The sequence below is a fragment of the Cucurbita pepo genome, chromosome LG14 (genome assembly GCF_002806865.2).
Source record: "Cucurbita pepo subsp. pepo cultivar mu-cu-16 chromosome LG14, ASM280686v2, whole genome shotgun sequence".
Classification (NCBI taxonomy): domain Eukaryota; kingdom Viridiplantae; phylum Streptophyta; class Magnoliopsida; order Cucurbitales; family Cucurbitaceae; genus Cucurbita; species Cucurbita pepo.
The window spans coordinates 1,712,923-1,729,407 of NC_036651.1; the positions used below are offsets into that span (position 1 = coordinate 1,712,923).

General features: G+C 39.2%; 2 protein-coding genes across 2 annotated transcripts; one reads left to right on the forward strand and one right to left on the reverse strand.

The window, feature by feature from the left end:
- The first annotated feature begins 1,593 nt into the window (after positions 1-1,593).
- LOC111810374 (probable receptor-like protein kinase At1g49730) lies at positions 1,594-7,356 on the forward strand. Its single transcript, XM_023697081.1, is given in 12 exon segments — positions 1,594-1,992; positions 2,721-3,272; positions 3,984-4,274; positions 4,344-4,538; positions 4,776-5,123; positions 5,193-5,451; positions 5,542-5,594; positions 6,147-6,214; positions 6,341-6,430; positions 6,509-6,593; positions 6,679-6,809; positions 6,812-7,356. Coding segments are annotated over 12 exon segments (2,589 nt in total). The 5' UTR covers positions 1,594-1,904; the 3' UTR covers positions 7,241-7,356.
- Positions 7,357-7,523: 167 nt separating this feature from the next.
- On the reverse strand, positions 7,524-15,923 carry LOC111810161 (glycoprotein 3-alpha-L-fucosyltransferase A-like). Its single transcript, XM_023696760.1, has 7 exons — positions 15,390-15,923; positions 14,276-14,436; positions 10,348-10,592; positions 9,115-9,219; positions 8,650-8,806; positions 8,322-8,549; positions 7,524-7,960 (listed from the first exon to the last, which is right to left on the reverse strand). The coding sequence occupies exons 1-7, from the start codon at positions 15,783-15,785 to the stop codon at positions 7,705-7,707; spliced, it is 1,548 nt and encodes a 515-aa protein (XP_023552528.1). The 5' UTR covers positions 15,786-15,923; the 3' UTR covers positions 7,524-7,704.
- Positions 15,924-16,485: the final 562 nt, after the last annotated feature.

The window sequence follows — 16,485 nt, forward strand, 5'->3', positions numbered from 1 at the left end:
AGAAGACATGAAACATAGTATTAAAAAAACATACATTAATTTATGTTGTTAATACTAAAAGACAGTCTGTGAACACACAAAATCGAAGAGAGAGTGTTTTGGAGGTAGCGAAAGGAAAAAAAAAAAAAAAAAANCTACAGAATACTCTGTCGCTTCCACCCACTTCCATTATAGTTTCACATGCTCGCTCTGTCACTTCCAACGACATGGTTTGCTTACACTTGTTTTTGTTTTTGTTTTGTTTTGTTTTTTTTTTTTTTTTTTTTTTACATTTTATGTTTCTGATGGACAAAGCTCGCTCCATGAACAAGAACAATGCAATATCTGTTAAGAACAGAGAAGGGGGGAAATGGGTTTTTGCTTATATGGATTGTTTTCCCTCTCTGCTTTACTATAATAAAGTTAATTGAGGATTTTCTTTACATGAGTCCATTTTTCTCTCTGTAATGCTATAATATTCCATTGAGCGAGAGAAAGAGCGTATGTGAGAAAATGGGATTTTGTTTATATGGGTCTTTTTTACTCTCTTCTACTGTGTATAATACAGAGAGAGAGAGAGAGAGAGAGAGGGAGAGACGGAGAGAGAGAGAGAGAGAGAGAGAGAGAGAGAGAGAGAGAGAGAGAGATCTTTTGTTTACTCTGTTCTACCGTGTATAATACTACATACAGAGAGAGAGAGAGACAGAGACAGAGACAGAGAGATCTTTTGTTTACTCTGTTCTACCGTGTATAATACTACATACAGAGAGAGAGAGAGACAGAGACAGAGACAGAGAGATCTTTTGTTTACTCTGTTCTACCGTGTATAATACTACATACAGAGAGAGAGAGAGAGAGAGAGAGAGAGAGAGAGAGAGAGAAGGGGGAAAAGGGTTTTTGTTTACTCTGTTCTACTATGTATATACTACATACAGAGAAAGAGAGAGAGAGGTTCCTGAAATTGGTCTTTTTCTCTATGAGAGAGAGAGAGAGGTTTCTGAAATGGGTCTTTTTCTCTATGTGTGTGTGAGAGAGAGAGAGAGAAGTAGAGGTGGGAGAGATAGGAGAGGAAATGGATATAGGAATATGTGGTCCTTTTCTCTCTGCCTTACATTATGAGACTGTTCTTGACTCATTTTTATGTGCTGCAGCCTACTTGTAAATGATTTCATATCCCTCTCAGGGTGTTTATGTTTTGAGTTTTAGCTTCACCATGAAGTAATTAACGAATCATTTCATATAATTTTCAGTAATCATGAACTTGATTATGGAATGAAAGCTTTTTGGAAGCGTAAGAGTAGGCTTTTTCAAGATATTCTTCAGCTAAGATTAAAGAATTTCAGATTTTCCTTTGCACTAAAGTGAAAAAGAACAAAAAAAAAAGAAAAAAAGAAAAAAAGGGAAGATTTCATTTAGGATAATGTGTTCTTATTGCCATTCTAAACCTGGATTGATCCAATAATTGAACATGGAAACAGATGATTTCTGTTAGAATGTGATAAATTAATGAGAAATAATACGTATTTTGTCAATTACTTCGTATTTTTCTAATAAATGTACTGTGAAGATTGTTTGGTGGGCGTTTTTTGACGTCATTTGTTCATATAAACCACAAGTTGCAATATGTAATCTTCTTCTTTCGATACCCAAATTTTAAATCCCGTTTTTTTTTTTGGGTACCTTTTATAATTGTCAGTGGCACTGACATGGGTTTTTTGGGTACTAATATATTTCGTGGGAAATGTAACAAGAAACCATATAACAAATTGGGAGAAACGGATTTGAAACGCGTTCACATTTGAAACTCCATTGCTCGGAGGTTCTTCACTCTCCCCTTTTGATGCTTCTTAAATGTGCTAAAACAGTCGCCACCGGCATCTTTGCTAGCTCCGGCGGCGAGAGCTTGGTGGATCTCTGTCTTGATCATGGCGGCGGCCACCGCACTGAGCAGAGCTTTGTTTCTAATGGGGTTTCTTCTATTTCTTCAGCTGCAGCTTCCTGAAACAATGGCGGGTCAGTCTCTTAATCCCATTTGCTTGATTATTCAAATGCAATCCATCTCTGGCTCTCTCTCTTTTGATCTTTCTTTTTTCACTGTGATTTGTTTTCTGGAGTCGATTTCTCTAATCTAGTGATAGTTTTTGAGAACAATCGTGTTCGTTGTGTTCTTTAGAATACGGTGAATCTACGATGGAAAAGGTCTCTGGAATGATTCAGGGTTTGTCGGTCTGGTTTGTCTTTGAAGAAGGTCCATTTGAAATGTGCATCTGTATTGACTTCTGGGATACTTTTTACCTCCACAATAGTAAGATATTGTCCACTTTGAGCGTAAGTTCTCGTAGCTTTGCTTTTGGTTTTCCAGGAAGGTCTCATGCCAATAGTGATGTATTCCGTACTCATAAACCCATGATCAACTCCTTAATTTGCCAACGTGGAACTCCCCTCCCAACCATCCTCGACACTTGGAGGTTGCTCTCATGGGTTTGGCTGAGCTTGGTTTTGATTCTGTCATTGTTTTTGGGTTATCATGAAGAACATTTATGATCATTCCCTTAATTAGCGGATGTGGGACTCTCCTCCCAACAATCCGAGGTTGTTTTCGTGGGTTTGGCTGAGCTTGGTTTTGATTCTTTCATTGTTTTTGGGCTAAGATGAAGAACATTTCATGTTGATTTTGCAGAAATAAGCATTATATTCAAATGGTTAGCTTCTAATTTCGTATTGTTCTGAAAACTTCACAGATTGTCCCTTGGATTTGAGTGGATCAAACTTTACTTTAGTTGCTTCTATTTGTTCTAACCCCAACGAAAGAGGGAAGTGCTGCCGCTATATCAATGCATTTGTTGCAGTTTCTGTGGCTCAGCTTGCAAATTCAACTGGTGAACTAGGAGTTTCTTCAAACTTAACCAACATTTGCCTGCAATCCATATCTCAAACCATGGAACTCTATGGAGTTCCTAGAAATGCCATGGTTTTCTGTGGGGTTGGAACGAAAATTCCAGTAAACTACGCGTGTAGAGGCCGAGAAACCGTCACGCAGATGCTGGAATCTCCGAAGTTCACGAAAGTTGGGGAGAATTGCAGATTGCTGCTATCAGAGGAGAGTGCTTGTAGGAAGTGTATCAATGCTGGGATTTTATATCTCCGCAATCTTATTGGAAGAGAAGATAATATAACATTGAATACCTGTCGTGATGCTACGTTTGTTGCACTTGCTAGCCAACTTGATGCTGCTTCAGTGATTGATCTTGCAAGCTGCTTCTTTGGAGTTCAAGGTCTTAACAGGCCTCCAGGTAAGGAATATATAAGAAAGCTTAGTTTCTTTTTGTAAGAGCTAGACAGGCTTGGTGATCCTTGCAAGGCTATGTGTTTTCTGCTGTTTATTACTGCAAACACTTGAAGATCAATAGCTAGCATTTGCATAATGCACGTTGTTCTATTCCATCTGGCACCTAGTTTTAGACCTTAGATCACCAGCCCCGCTCCCTGTTTAGGCTATTCTCTTTGTAACAGCCCAAGCCCACCACTAGTAGATATTGTCGTCTTTGAGCTTCCCCTCAAGGTTTTTTTTTTTAAAACGTGTTTGCTAGGGAAAGGTTTTCATACCCTTATAAAGAATGTTGTTACAAATGCTATCAAAGCTAGACATCGGTTGGTGTGCTAGCGAGGACGCTGGCCCTCAAGGGGGTGGATTGTGAGATCCTACCTCGGTTGGAGAGGAGAACGAAGCATTCTTTATAAGGGTGTGGAAACCTTTCCCTAGCAGACGCGTTTTAAAAACCTTGAGGGGAAGCTTGCTAGCGGTGGGCTCAAGAGGATATTGGGTGAGCTGATGGTGCACAGAGAGAAGGGAACTATTTTTCTGCTCATGATTTTCTTGTTCAGCATATTTGTTGGTCAGATTCAAGTTTCCTTAATCTTGGGGGTGGTGATATGATTTTTTCTCAAATCCCTCTTCTCCTACTTAGAGTATAGTGTGATTTCAATTCTCATGCTCATTTCAGCTCCACCTCCATCTTCGGCTACCCTGGATATTTCCCCAAGTCCATCAGCTGCTGCAAGTCCCGGGCCACTGGCGCTAGGTGTTTCTGATGGTAAACGTCGTCGACATCATTCCTACCATGTAACATTAGTGGCAGGTATTGGCATTGCAGTGACTGTAGCTTCTGTAATGATGCTGGTTGTCTTGATTGTGCTGATCCGAAGGAAAAGCAGAGAGCTAAAGGATTCCGAGAAGACGGATGCGAACTCTTCAAGATCCTTCCCTTCTCGTCCCATCAAAAAGTATCAGGAAGGTTCGACGAATTATCTTTAGCCCTGTCGTTTTTCAAGTTCTTTGCTTAGCATTAGCAACTTCCATGCAGGACCTTCCATGTTTAAAAAGTTCAGCTATAAGGAGATCAAGAAGGCAACAGATAGTTTTAGTACAACAATTGGACAAGGAGGATACGGGACTGTTTATAAAGCTCAATTCAGTGAAGACTTAGTGTTAGCTGTGAAGAGGATGAACAAAGTCTCCGAGCAGGGGGAGGATGAATTTGGCAGAGAAANCTACCTCGGTTGGAGAGGAGAACGAAGCATTCTTTATAAGGGTGTGGAAACCTTTCCCTAGCAGACGCGTTTTAAAAACCTTGAGGGGAAGCTTGCTAGCGGTGGGCTCAAGAGGATATTGGGTGAGCTGATGGTGCACAGAGAGAAGGGAACTATTTTTCTGCTCATGATTTTCTTGTTCAGCATATTTGTTGGTCAGATTCAAGTTTCCTTAATCTTGGGGGTGGTGATATGATTTTTTCTCAAATCCCTCTTCTCCTACTTAGAGTATAGTGTGATTTCAATTCTCATGCTCATTTCAGCTCCACCTCCATCTTCGGCTACCCTGGATATTTCCCCAAGTCCATCAGCTGCTGCAAGTCCCGGGCCACTGGCGCTAGGTGTTTCTGATGGTAAACGTCGTCGACATCATTCCTACCATGTAACATTAGTGGCAGGTATTGGCATTGCAGTGACTGTAGCTTCTGTAATGATGCTGGTTGTCTTGATTGTGCTGATCCGAAGGAAAAGCAGAGAGCTAAAGGATTCCGAGAAGACGGATGCGAACTCTTCAAGATCCTTCCCTTCTCGTCCCATCAAAAAGTATCAGGAAGGTTCGACGAATTATCTTTAGCCCTGTCGTTTTTCAAGTTCTTTGCTTAGCATTAGCAACTTCCATGCAGGACCTTCCATGTTTAAAAAGTTCAGCTATAAGGAGATCAAGAAGGCAACAGATAGTTTTAGTACAACAATTGGACAAGGAGGATACGGGACTGTTTATAAAGCTCAATTCAGTGAAGACTTAGTGTTAGCTGTGAAGAGGATGAACAAAGTCTCCGAGCAGGGGGAGGATGAATTTGGCAGAGAAATCGAGCTGCTTGCGAGATTACATCACCGACATCTCGTTGCTTTAAGAGGCTTTTGTGTCGAAAAGCATGAACGGTAGTTCATTAAATGTTATACTTTTGGGGAGGCATTTAACATCATATGCCAACAACATGAAATGGGTACTTTTTTGTTTCCCCTTGGCAGGTTTCTTGTGTATGAGTATATGGCTAATGGAAGCTTGAAGGATCATCTTCATGGTATGTTCGTCTCTTCAACACACTCGTACTCATTTGTTCTTTTCTTTTGGAATGAAAAGAAGATTCCATGATGAAATTTCGTTTGAGTCATTTTTTGTTCCATATGGTTGGAAAGTGTGAGATTCCACATCGGTTGGAGAGGGGAACGAGACATTTTTTATAAGGGTGTGGAAACCTCTCCCTAATAGACGCGTTTTAAAACCTTTGAACGGAAAGCCCAAAGAGGACAATGTTCGCTAGCGGTGGGCTTGGGCTGTTACGAATGGTATCAGGGTCAAACACCGAGAGGTGTGCTAGCGAGAACGCTGGCCCCCAAGGGGAGTGGATTGTGAGATCCCACATTAGTTGGAGGGAGGAACGAAACATTTCTTATAAAGGGTATGGAAACCTCTCCCTAACCGACGTGTTTTAAAATCTTGAAGGGAAAGCCCAAGGAGGACAATACCCCTAGCTTTAGGCTTTGTCAAAGTGTTTAGGTCAAATGAAAGAGCTTCCTTTTATCGTCCTCCCTTGGATTAGTGTATAAATGAATACGTTCTCACGTTCGTGCAGCTCCTGGCAGGACCCCTCTAAGTTGGCAGACAAGAATCCAAATCGCCATCGATGTCGCTAATGCTCTGGTAGCTTGCTGATATCCCTGTTCCCATCAAGAGCTAATGAACTAATAGCTTAACCATCTTCAAAAGCTGTTCTAAGCAATTTTTTAGTGAAGGAAAACCATTTTCACTTGTACTTGTCCTCTGCAGGAGTACCTTCACTACTATTGTGATCCCCCACTGTGTCATAGAGACATTAAGTCCAGCAACATTTTGCTGGATGAGAACTTTGTTGCTAAGGTAACTTGGAAAATTCATCTGTAATGACAAATCTTGCCCTTTTCTTTGAACCTGTTATTATCCTATCTTATCTTCCAGGTTGCCGATTTTGGCCTTGCACACGCTTCAAAGGGTGGTTCGGTTTTCTTTGAACCCGTTAATACCGATATCCGGGGAACGCCAGGTTTGGGAGATGACGAGTTGTTCAACTTATGGTTTGATATTACCATTTCATAAGCTAGTAATATCACAATGCTAATGAATTTCAGGTTATATGGATCCTGAGTACGTTATCACGCAAGAGCTTACTGAGAAAAGTGATATATACAGCTACGGCGTGCTACTTCTGGAAATAGTTACAGGCAGACGGGCGATACAAGACGGGAAGAACTTGGTTGAATGGTGTCCCTAGCGTACATGATTTCAGATTCGAGGATATCCGAACTAGTAGATTCAAGTATCAAGAGTTCTTTTAATTTGGACCAACTTCACACAGTGGTGTCAATTGTGAGATGGTGCACTGAGGGAGAAGGCAGGACGAGGCCTTCGATTAAACAGGTGCTTCGTCTATTGTACGAGAGTTCGGACCCGATGCATCAAGGGCTCATAGAAGCTGTTGACGATGAAGAATATGGAGGCAATGAAGGGAGGCAGAGCATGAGCAAGAGAAAGATGCATAAAAGTGATGTGATTTTTCAGTGTGGAGATGGAAGGTACCTTGCTTCTTCATCAAGCACATCTAGATCATATTGTAGTAGAAGCTTTTTGCTTGAAACTGGTTCACCACAGTCTCCTCCCAATATTTTGTCTGTCTCAGACCAATTATTTTAGATAACTTAAGCTCTGTACAAGCGATCCAACGTTAGTACCTTAAATAGTTAGTACCTTAAATATTGAACTATGCTCGTATTAGTATAGAAATCTGAAAATTCTTTAATAAGATGCAACTTTATTGTATTCAACAAACTCAAAGCATAGAAACTTAAAGAACTAAATAAATCATTGATACATCGGGTCTATTAAAGTAAAGTCATGAGAGCTTATACTTAAAGTCGACAATATCATACCATTATGGATGTTCGTGATTTCTAAGAAAGAAAAATGAAAAATGAAATTATCTTGGACCCAAACAAATGAAAATTTAGTATTAAGTTCTCCTGTGAAGAGATAATATAGCGGTGATTCCTCTCTAAACTAAAGTGGGTGTTAGCCAGTATCTATCTCAAAAGAACATTTACAAGGTCTGTGAAGCTCGTGCCTAATCGAGTCGAACGAGAAACGAAACAACCTTCGAACTATACAAAAATGGCTTCAAATTTGGCACACGGGTTATCTTCCACGTGTGTTCTGAGATCAGAGTCCCCCTGAAATTTGAAGGTATATAAAGCTTGCCTCTGTGTCAACCCAACTGGGTATATCTTATACAACCTTAATTCGTCCCCTCCTTTTAAGCTCTTAGGCCTCTCCTGCTTCCAAATCGGTTCGTGCTTCAGCGATTTGAACTTCGAAACCACTGCTGACGCCAGCCCTTCAACCGTCAGATTACTAGACCTGCAAACTAAGGTCTTAGACATTCTGTTCGGCAGAAGAATATTTGGACCAGTTAAGTTCGTATAACTTAAAGAGTTAACAAGTCTAATCACATTGCATGCTACCACCTATAGTTCAAACCCTGTTCAGGTAAGGGTTCTACCACACTTACAATCTTAAACTTAGGCGGTTTGTTTGGAAGCACTTAGAAAGTAAATCCAAACAGGAACTTAGTAAATCTTTGAACCAATTAACACAGGCATTTTCAGCTATATCAACGTAGGCTGGATGATGCAACACCTAGCTTCGTGGTGAAATTTGTTCAAGAGAAAATAGACAACTCTGAGTGATCCAGTAATCTTGAAAAGAGTATATAGATTACCTCAAGAAAATGGACTCTGAATCAAACCTTCCTCTTTCCCTCACATATAAGTGATAAACGGTCTCCGGACCTCTGGTGCATTTACAGGGTCGATTTTTAAACGCTAGACCCTTTTCTTCTGTCTCATGAATACTAGTTGCCAAATGAATGCAAAGGCGACATGACGAATGAACTGCTGCCATATCCAATAGTGCCTTGAAAGAGTCGGATGGACCCTCATATTTCCACCTAAATTGGGAAAGACCAGATGCACAAAGTTGGGATGGAACGTCAGTATATAGACCTGAAAGTTGTCCAATGAACAAACAAATACAAATTTAATTTTCACCTCAATGAGTTGTTGAATGCCTCAGGATTTGCTGCAAGGTATTTCATAGAGTTGGCAACTGACTCAACATCTGAAAGCTTCCTGATATGCAAAAGCGAAGCAGGTGAAGGAGCAAACTCTTGAATGTTTGGAGCTCCAATAACCACTGGAACGGCTCCTACAACGACAAGAAAAAGAAAAAAAAAAAAAAAAAAAAAAAACCACAGCTTTCAAATACAAGACTGGATTTTGGAACGATAAGTGGAATAATTTTTTATCCACTACCCATAAGACAAATTGAAATATAAAATTTGAAAACATGAGGGAATAACTTTCAACCCACTCTTCATCGTTGTAAACTACAATTCAAGTAATATGCAATCATATAAAAGAAATATGATCACGTAAGACCTCATTATTGAATGAAGCATTCGAGGGGGAAAAAAAGAATATCCAAGAGTCAGTGAAGTGATCTAATTTGCATACCAGCAACTAGAGATTGGAAATATTTTTCAGTCACATAATCTTCCTCGTTGGAATTCTCAAAAGCCAAGCTGAACCTGTAGTGCTTTAGAGTCTCTAGTTTGTCCACTGCAAAGAGCCAATTCAAAATGTGTATTACAAAACTTTTCATTACGAAAATCTAAATCTCTGATCCCCTGTAAGTTTAACAAACCAAGTATAAGCATCTGACACGTGATCCGTATTTATGAGATGACCAGAATATCATAAAGTAAATTATATTCTCTAAGGGCATACATTACACAGCAAAATGAGCCAAATAACCCACCAAGTATGAAAGCCTCATGAACAAATCTTTCAACTCAAACATCTCCTACATCTCACACCCGGTCAATCAGGTTTTACCAGATGAAACTTATTTGTTCTCTCTTTTCCCCCCAGCGCTCATTGGTTCACATTCTTAATTAGTATCGGAGTTACTTGATATAAACATTTTTAGCTTGAAAAGTTATCACGTTCTTTTATTAGTGCCGGCAACAGTATGACTTGAGTGTGTCGCAAAGTGCATCCTTTACACGTTTCAGATGTAACCAAGATTGAACCAAAGTGGAAAATCATCATAAAATAGTGTATCCATTTGCCTCAAAGCAATATGGGGAAGGAATGACCGGTTTCCTGAAGATAAGTCCCCGTTTTATAACTCTTTTTTGGATTTTGGTTCAACACAATGCCTCTTGGTGGTGTACAAATCAGTTTTGTGGGGAAGGGTAATCTCAACCATTTGCCATTAGGCTGCCCTTCTTGGCTCTTTTGTTGAATATAAGTTTCTGTTTTTTATAATAATAATAATAAATTAATTAATTAAAGAAAGAAAAAAAAAGCCTCAAACTAAGTCGAAGGTGTTCATGTTTCCTAAGTCTGTCACATTCAGGATTTAAAATATAGCAAAACTTAGAAGCACCCCATTATCATTTAAGCACATAACAGCAATAATGACTGATAAGCAAAAACCATAAAATGCAACACTAGAATTAAATTAGAAACAACGAATTATGAGAAATTTCCTCTTTCTTAATCACAAACAATAAGATGAGAACTAATCATAGAGGAAGAAAAACTGATAGTTATGTGACTTAAAATCAAAAGCAGATTACAAACAACAAGGAAACAAATCTAAACCTTAAAGCCTAGCGATTTAACAGATGAACAAAACAATATATGTATTTGTGGTCACAAGGAAAACTTAATAAATTGCACCTGTGCTTCCATCACGATTTCTGTGGCAAGCACCATATGAATCGATTGTGACGTTCAGTTTTTCAAGAGCCACAAGAGCTTCCAAGCGGAAGTTACGAGCATCACAATTTGAAATGAAAGCACCTGCAAGGGCATTCTCAGTCTTAGCCTGCACTGGTGCCATGATATCATACTCGGCCCAGGAGAAGTATCCAACAGGTACATCTGATGAGAGACTGGTGGTCATTACTATACTATATCCATTCCTAGAAAAGCATCAAAGACTATGTTAGATGGTTTCTTTTTTTTTTTTTTTTTTTTTTTTTTTTTTTTTTTTTTTTTNAGGTCACGATTTCATTCATTAAATGAAATGGTACGAAAGTTAAAACTGGATTATAAAATATTTCTTCAATTTGTTAAGAGAGAATTTAAGATGTAGCTATTGAAAGAAACCAAATTTTTACACCAACACATAGCAGTATAATGAGAAGCTTCTAAAACTTCCAGCGGGAACTTTCTCTGTTTTGGAAAATCCTCTAAGTTTCTTTCGTTCTAATCTTCCAAAAAGCTACCCTCACTATGACGGACCACAAGGTGCTCTTTATAGACTTGAAAGGATGATCTATCAGTATCAAATGAAGCCAATCAAGGGATTCTGCTGGTGCTGCAATACTCCATCCGAGAGCTGTAAACACTTTGGCCCACATTCTTTTTTTCTTGAAGGAACGATGAATAAAAATGTGACTTTGAGACTCCCCTGTTTCCTTGCAAAGACGGCAACAGTTGGGAGAAAGATAACCCAATGTCATTTTCTTAGCAACCTGTATTAAGTGTTTAGGCATGAGTGGCTGATCTGCCACAAAGGAATTTGATCTATTTGGGGCAGAGATCTTTCCAGATCTTCTTGTAAAGTTCCTTGGAGTGAGTGTAATTCCCTAAGACAAGGCAGGAAACCACATATTTTGAGAAAAGGAGCCCTTGTAATCGAGATTCTAAACCAACTGGTCTTGGTGGTGGTTGGATGGCAGAAGGAATTAGCTGGGAAAGAGAGGCCCACCATGTGATTTCATCTACTTTGAGGTTTCTACAAAAGTTCAAAATGCAGGAGCTATTTGTTGTGACCCAAACTTCAGGTAAGCATTCTATGTTTCAGCAATAGCAAATTATCGGGGGAAATTTATACTGAAGGGCTTGTCTCTGATCCAATGATCAGTCCTCCAAAAAGAAGTTGTCCTGCCATCACCACTTTGCAGTTGAGTGCTGCAGTAGGATAAGATCACTGTGCTTAAGGATATAGCTCCTTGGACTCTCTGTGGACTGGGCTTTACGTTAGAGAATTATGAGGTTAATAAGAATTGAGAGTGATTCTTTTAATTCCCTAGCGTACAAGAGGCTTGAACTCTCATTTTTGTTGTGACTACATGTCCTCCCTCCTCCGAGCTCTGATCCCTCCCTACAGTGACTGCTTCTCACAACTAACCACCACATTCCTATAACAACAAACTATCTGTAACGCTATAACAGCCAGGCCAACCATTATAACAGATTTCCAATTATCTCAACCCATACCGTACAGTACACTGAAACCTTCTAGCACTTTTCTTCTAGGCAGATCAAACTAGCAGTTTAGCTATATCCATTACCCCACCCAATCTTGACTGACCTTATCATAGAAGTGAAATTAAAGGTAGCAATCCATATGTAATCAAAGGACTCCCAATGAGGTATTGTGCAATTCTTGGCCTAGCCATTAAATTAGGGCCTCAAGGTTAGAAACTGCAAACCCCCAAAACTAACAAATCAATCAAATGTATTTCCAAATTTGAGAGTCATCTTTCAACGCAATAGGAATCATCCGGCTGACTTTCATTGATTAAAGTTGGGACATAAGAAAAATATGTGAATTCTAGCATCATCTAGTAACATAAACAAAAAGCAACCATGCCCACACCCACTCTAGCAATGACAGGAAAATAGACAATTACCTCGGAACCAATTTATAATTTGTCTGCAAACAATCTTTAGTGATAGGTCTGCCTAAGCTCAAGAGACCCCAAATCTCCATCAACCGGCTCCACCTCTTTGGGTTTCTTATCCACATAATTTCCATCTTTTGTGGTGCTTAGATGAAATGAAACTTTCAGATCATCATAAAGCAGCATCAAGGTCTAAAAACACTTGGTCAGCAAATGAAACTAGTGTGATACTGGTTTCATAACAAAGTGGGCTGCTAACCACTGTGTCGAAGAATGGTAACCTAGTCATTAGGTGCTCGTCATGACATGCCTCAGTTTCCATTTATTTTATTATCTTTTAAAATAAATAAGAGATCCATTTTTTTTATCAGATAAAGAAATATGTTTTCCGAAATCATGTATCTTTGAAGTTTGAACAATCTATAAAAAAAGCCCTTAGTTTTAAATTTTATTATTTTATACTACATGTTATTACATAGGACATTTTTATTTCCCTTGCACACCTCAGGGAAGAAAAACCTTTCACTTTTCTTTTTCAAAACTACGTGCTTAAGTTCGATTAACCTTTTGTGTCTCAATGTATATCATGCATTAAAAATTGCTGCATATTATTGTACCAAGACTCTATATACAGTAACCATTTGACCCAAAAACTAGCCCAAGCAGAGTACAAGTAGAACATTGAAGGCTGTCTCCACACATCAATAAATGACCCTTAACTGACATCAGTTTGCGGATGATACTTCCAACCCTTTTCAACTATGTACCGTGCAACTTAAATACATACAACCAAAGGGAACTAAGAAGTACCCCGTCCTTGTCGTAAGTGATCAATTGTTTTAGGAAAACCACAAGCTCTCTTGAACAGACCTCGCTGCAATCAGAACTGTACAGGAATGTCTAAAAAAGGATGAAATGGCCACATTTCTTGAGATGATCCATGACTGCGAAATTGTATTGTAATTCTTAAATTCCGCCTAACCTTTGATAGTTCTACATCCGTTGAGCATAGAAACATGCCAATGTTTTGCACTCAAAATGACTGAGCTTTTAAAGCTTCCTAGCCTCCTCAAAGCAACTAAATCGCTATGCTCTTGATAGATCAGAACACGAGCCTACCAAATATGCATTCCTACCACAACGCCCTTGCTTCCCTTTCACTCTTCTCCTGGGAAAACTCTTGCATATCACTAGTTCGACCCTCGTATTTGGGACCACATAGACTTCTTACATTATAGTTCTCTAACAACTTGTGCTCTTAAACCAACTGCTCCATCCCTTCCACGAGGATCTTGATATTTTTCTCCATCAATATTAACTTTTGTATCAAACTCTAGGAACTGAATGCCCTCTGCATCCCCTCAAAATCCATCTAGAACTTCTCTTCCACATCACTCAATCTTTCTTCCATCCAGCATTTCCATTTTCCACCATACCCACATCTCCTTGAAACTAAGAATGGTTTTCTTATTTCCACATTTCTCTCTCTAACTAACCTCCCTCCTTTCCATCTCTCCCTTTGACGACTACTTCTCCCAACTAACTTCCAATGAAGCATCATAACCCAATTGCGAGCAACTACCCATAACAGCCCATGAAACCTTTACAAATCCCCAATTTTCTCGATCCATAACATACAACCTTCTGGCAGCGTTCCTTTTAAGCCCTTTGTTTCCTGCATGGGTAATCAAACTGGCAGCTTCCTCTACTAGGTAATATTTTCAAGCACTCATTCAGATTGACTATGGAAAAACAAACAAACCATGCATGATTTTTGTTATCATGCATGACATGGATGCCCAAATATTTTAGTGCCTGGGTGTTGAATGAAAAGCTATTCAGAAAAAAAGAACAAAAAGAAAAATAAAAAGAAAAAAAACACCCTAGAAGTAAAGATTAAAGTTGCTGTTACTAAGAAAGGGGAAGTTTTGTACAAACAACTAATGGTAAGAAAAGAGATTGTGCTTACCCACCGTCGTGCCTGGGCAATATTGTTATCTGGATAATATAGAGATGATTCCATGGATCGAATAATTGAAGGCTTTCCACTCTGACGATTTAAACCAAAAGCAGCATCCCAATCTTTACTTGGATGGACCTCAAATTCACATCCTACGGCACAAGATTTCCTCCCCTATAGAGAACAATTAACTAGGATTTAGATTTTTTTTTTTNCATAAGAATTAGGATTTTAGAGCTTTAAGTACACATGAAATAAATCTCGACATGAGAATAGTTAGTTAGTCACTCTGAATTCTGCACATGAATTAACGAGTTTCAGTATATTAGTAGCAGGAAAATGGAGAAAATCTTTCACGAGGCCTTCAAACATAACTTTTTGGGCGATTTAAAATACCTAAGAAAATCATTCAAAGCATCCTCATATTGTCCTTGAAAATCTAATGTTTCTTGACTATCACATTTGGTAAAGGAGGATTTTCAGGCACTTTTCCAAATGTTACCGGTCGTCCTTGAGAAGCAAGAGCCTTCAAAAAGTTGAATAAGGACATTCTCAATGTCTATAGGCAAACATCATGAGAGACCGAGGGTGTTTATGAATGGCATTCAAACCCAAATAAGCAAAATGGCAATGAATGAGGATATGGTTTGCCTGTTCTTGTAACTAACAAGGATGAGAGGGAAGAAGCATATCAAAGGATCTTGTTGGATTATTATTCTTTTGTTCAGAGCCATGAACTAAAGAAGAATTTGACCTTTTAAGGACTCATACTTCGGAATTGCACATTCAAGCTCAATTCCTACCAAGCATCATGGCACGAAACTATCTTGGTATCAACATCTAAGATCCTAATAGACAAAACCAATATAGGAACTCTCTCCATACATGCAAAAATAAAGCTGTAAATCGAAAATTGAACATGGAACCGGAAATTTTGCATATCAAATGATATCAATACATGATGTCTAGCATTACATGGATTTCTAAGTCGATGCAGTACAAAGCCTAACAGTAGATTTAATAACATATTGATGCAGTACATCATAATAGGACATTTTATTATACAATCAATATGTGAAGCATGATGCAGAAACCTAAAAAAAAACAAAGAACAAAAGAAAAGAAACCTCATCAAAACCAGAAACCAATATCGGCTTCTTTTGGAAGTCCCTAGAATACGTTACAGCGTCTTCTTTCTCCAACCACTCCTCGCAAGTCCTCAATTCCGAGATCCGATCGCCGTCGAGTAACCGGGAATGTAAACCATCATCTCCACCGATCATTGCACGAGAAGACGACGAGTGGTAGAATAAATCGGCCCATGAATCGACCATGGCTACATTTTTCGCCACATCAAGCCGACCCAGAAAGATAATTTCTGCTATGACCACGAGAGCGATGAACAGAGGCATCGCATTTGACCATTTTTTCTTGGGTGGAATCGGAACCCCACTAGACACTGGCAACTCCTCATCGGTGGCCCATGATCGGGACCCTCTTTGATTCGCGAAACTGCTCGTCATTCCAAATCCAATCTTCTTAATTTGATTTCTAATTCCCCAGAAATTCGTAGCTCGGAGATTTCGACAATAATATGAGCGTTCACTTTTATATGGTTTTCAGTGTCCCCGCCAGAAAAATCGAAGATCGTTGTTATATTTGAGCCGTTCGTTTTTTAGGTTAGGTTAGGTTATCTTAGGACTTTTAACAGAGTTTTAAAACACGTTCAGTTTTAGAGATAATGAATGTTTTGTTCCTTCTCTAACCGATGTTAGATCTCACCATCCACCTACTTGGAGGTCAGCATCCCCGCTGGCACATCACTTGGTGTTTGGCTCGGATACCATTTGTAACAGCCAAAACCCATCGCTAACAAATATTGTCCCTTTTGACCCATTAATATCATCGTAAGCCTCACAGTTTTAAAACGTGTCTGATAGGGAGAGGTTTTCACACCCTTACAAGGAATGCTTCATTCCCTTCTCAACCGATGTGGCCCCTTGGAGGCCAGCATCTTTGTTGACACATCGCCTGTTATCTGCTTTTGATACCATTTGTAACACCTCAAGCTCATCGCTAACAATATATTGTCCGCTTTGGCCCATTACATATCGTCGTAAGCCTTACAGTTTTAAAACATGTCTACTAGGGAGAAGTTTCCACACCCTTCTAAGGAATGTTTCGTTCCCCTCTCCAACCGATGTGGGATCTCATAATCCACCC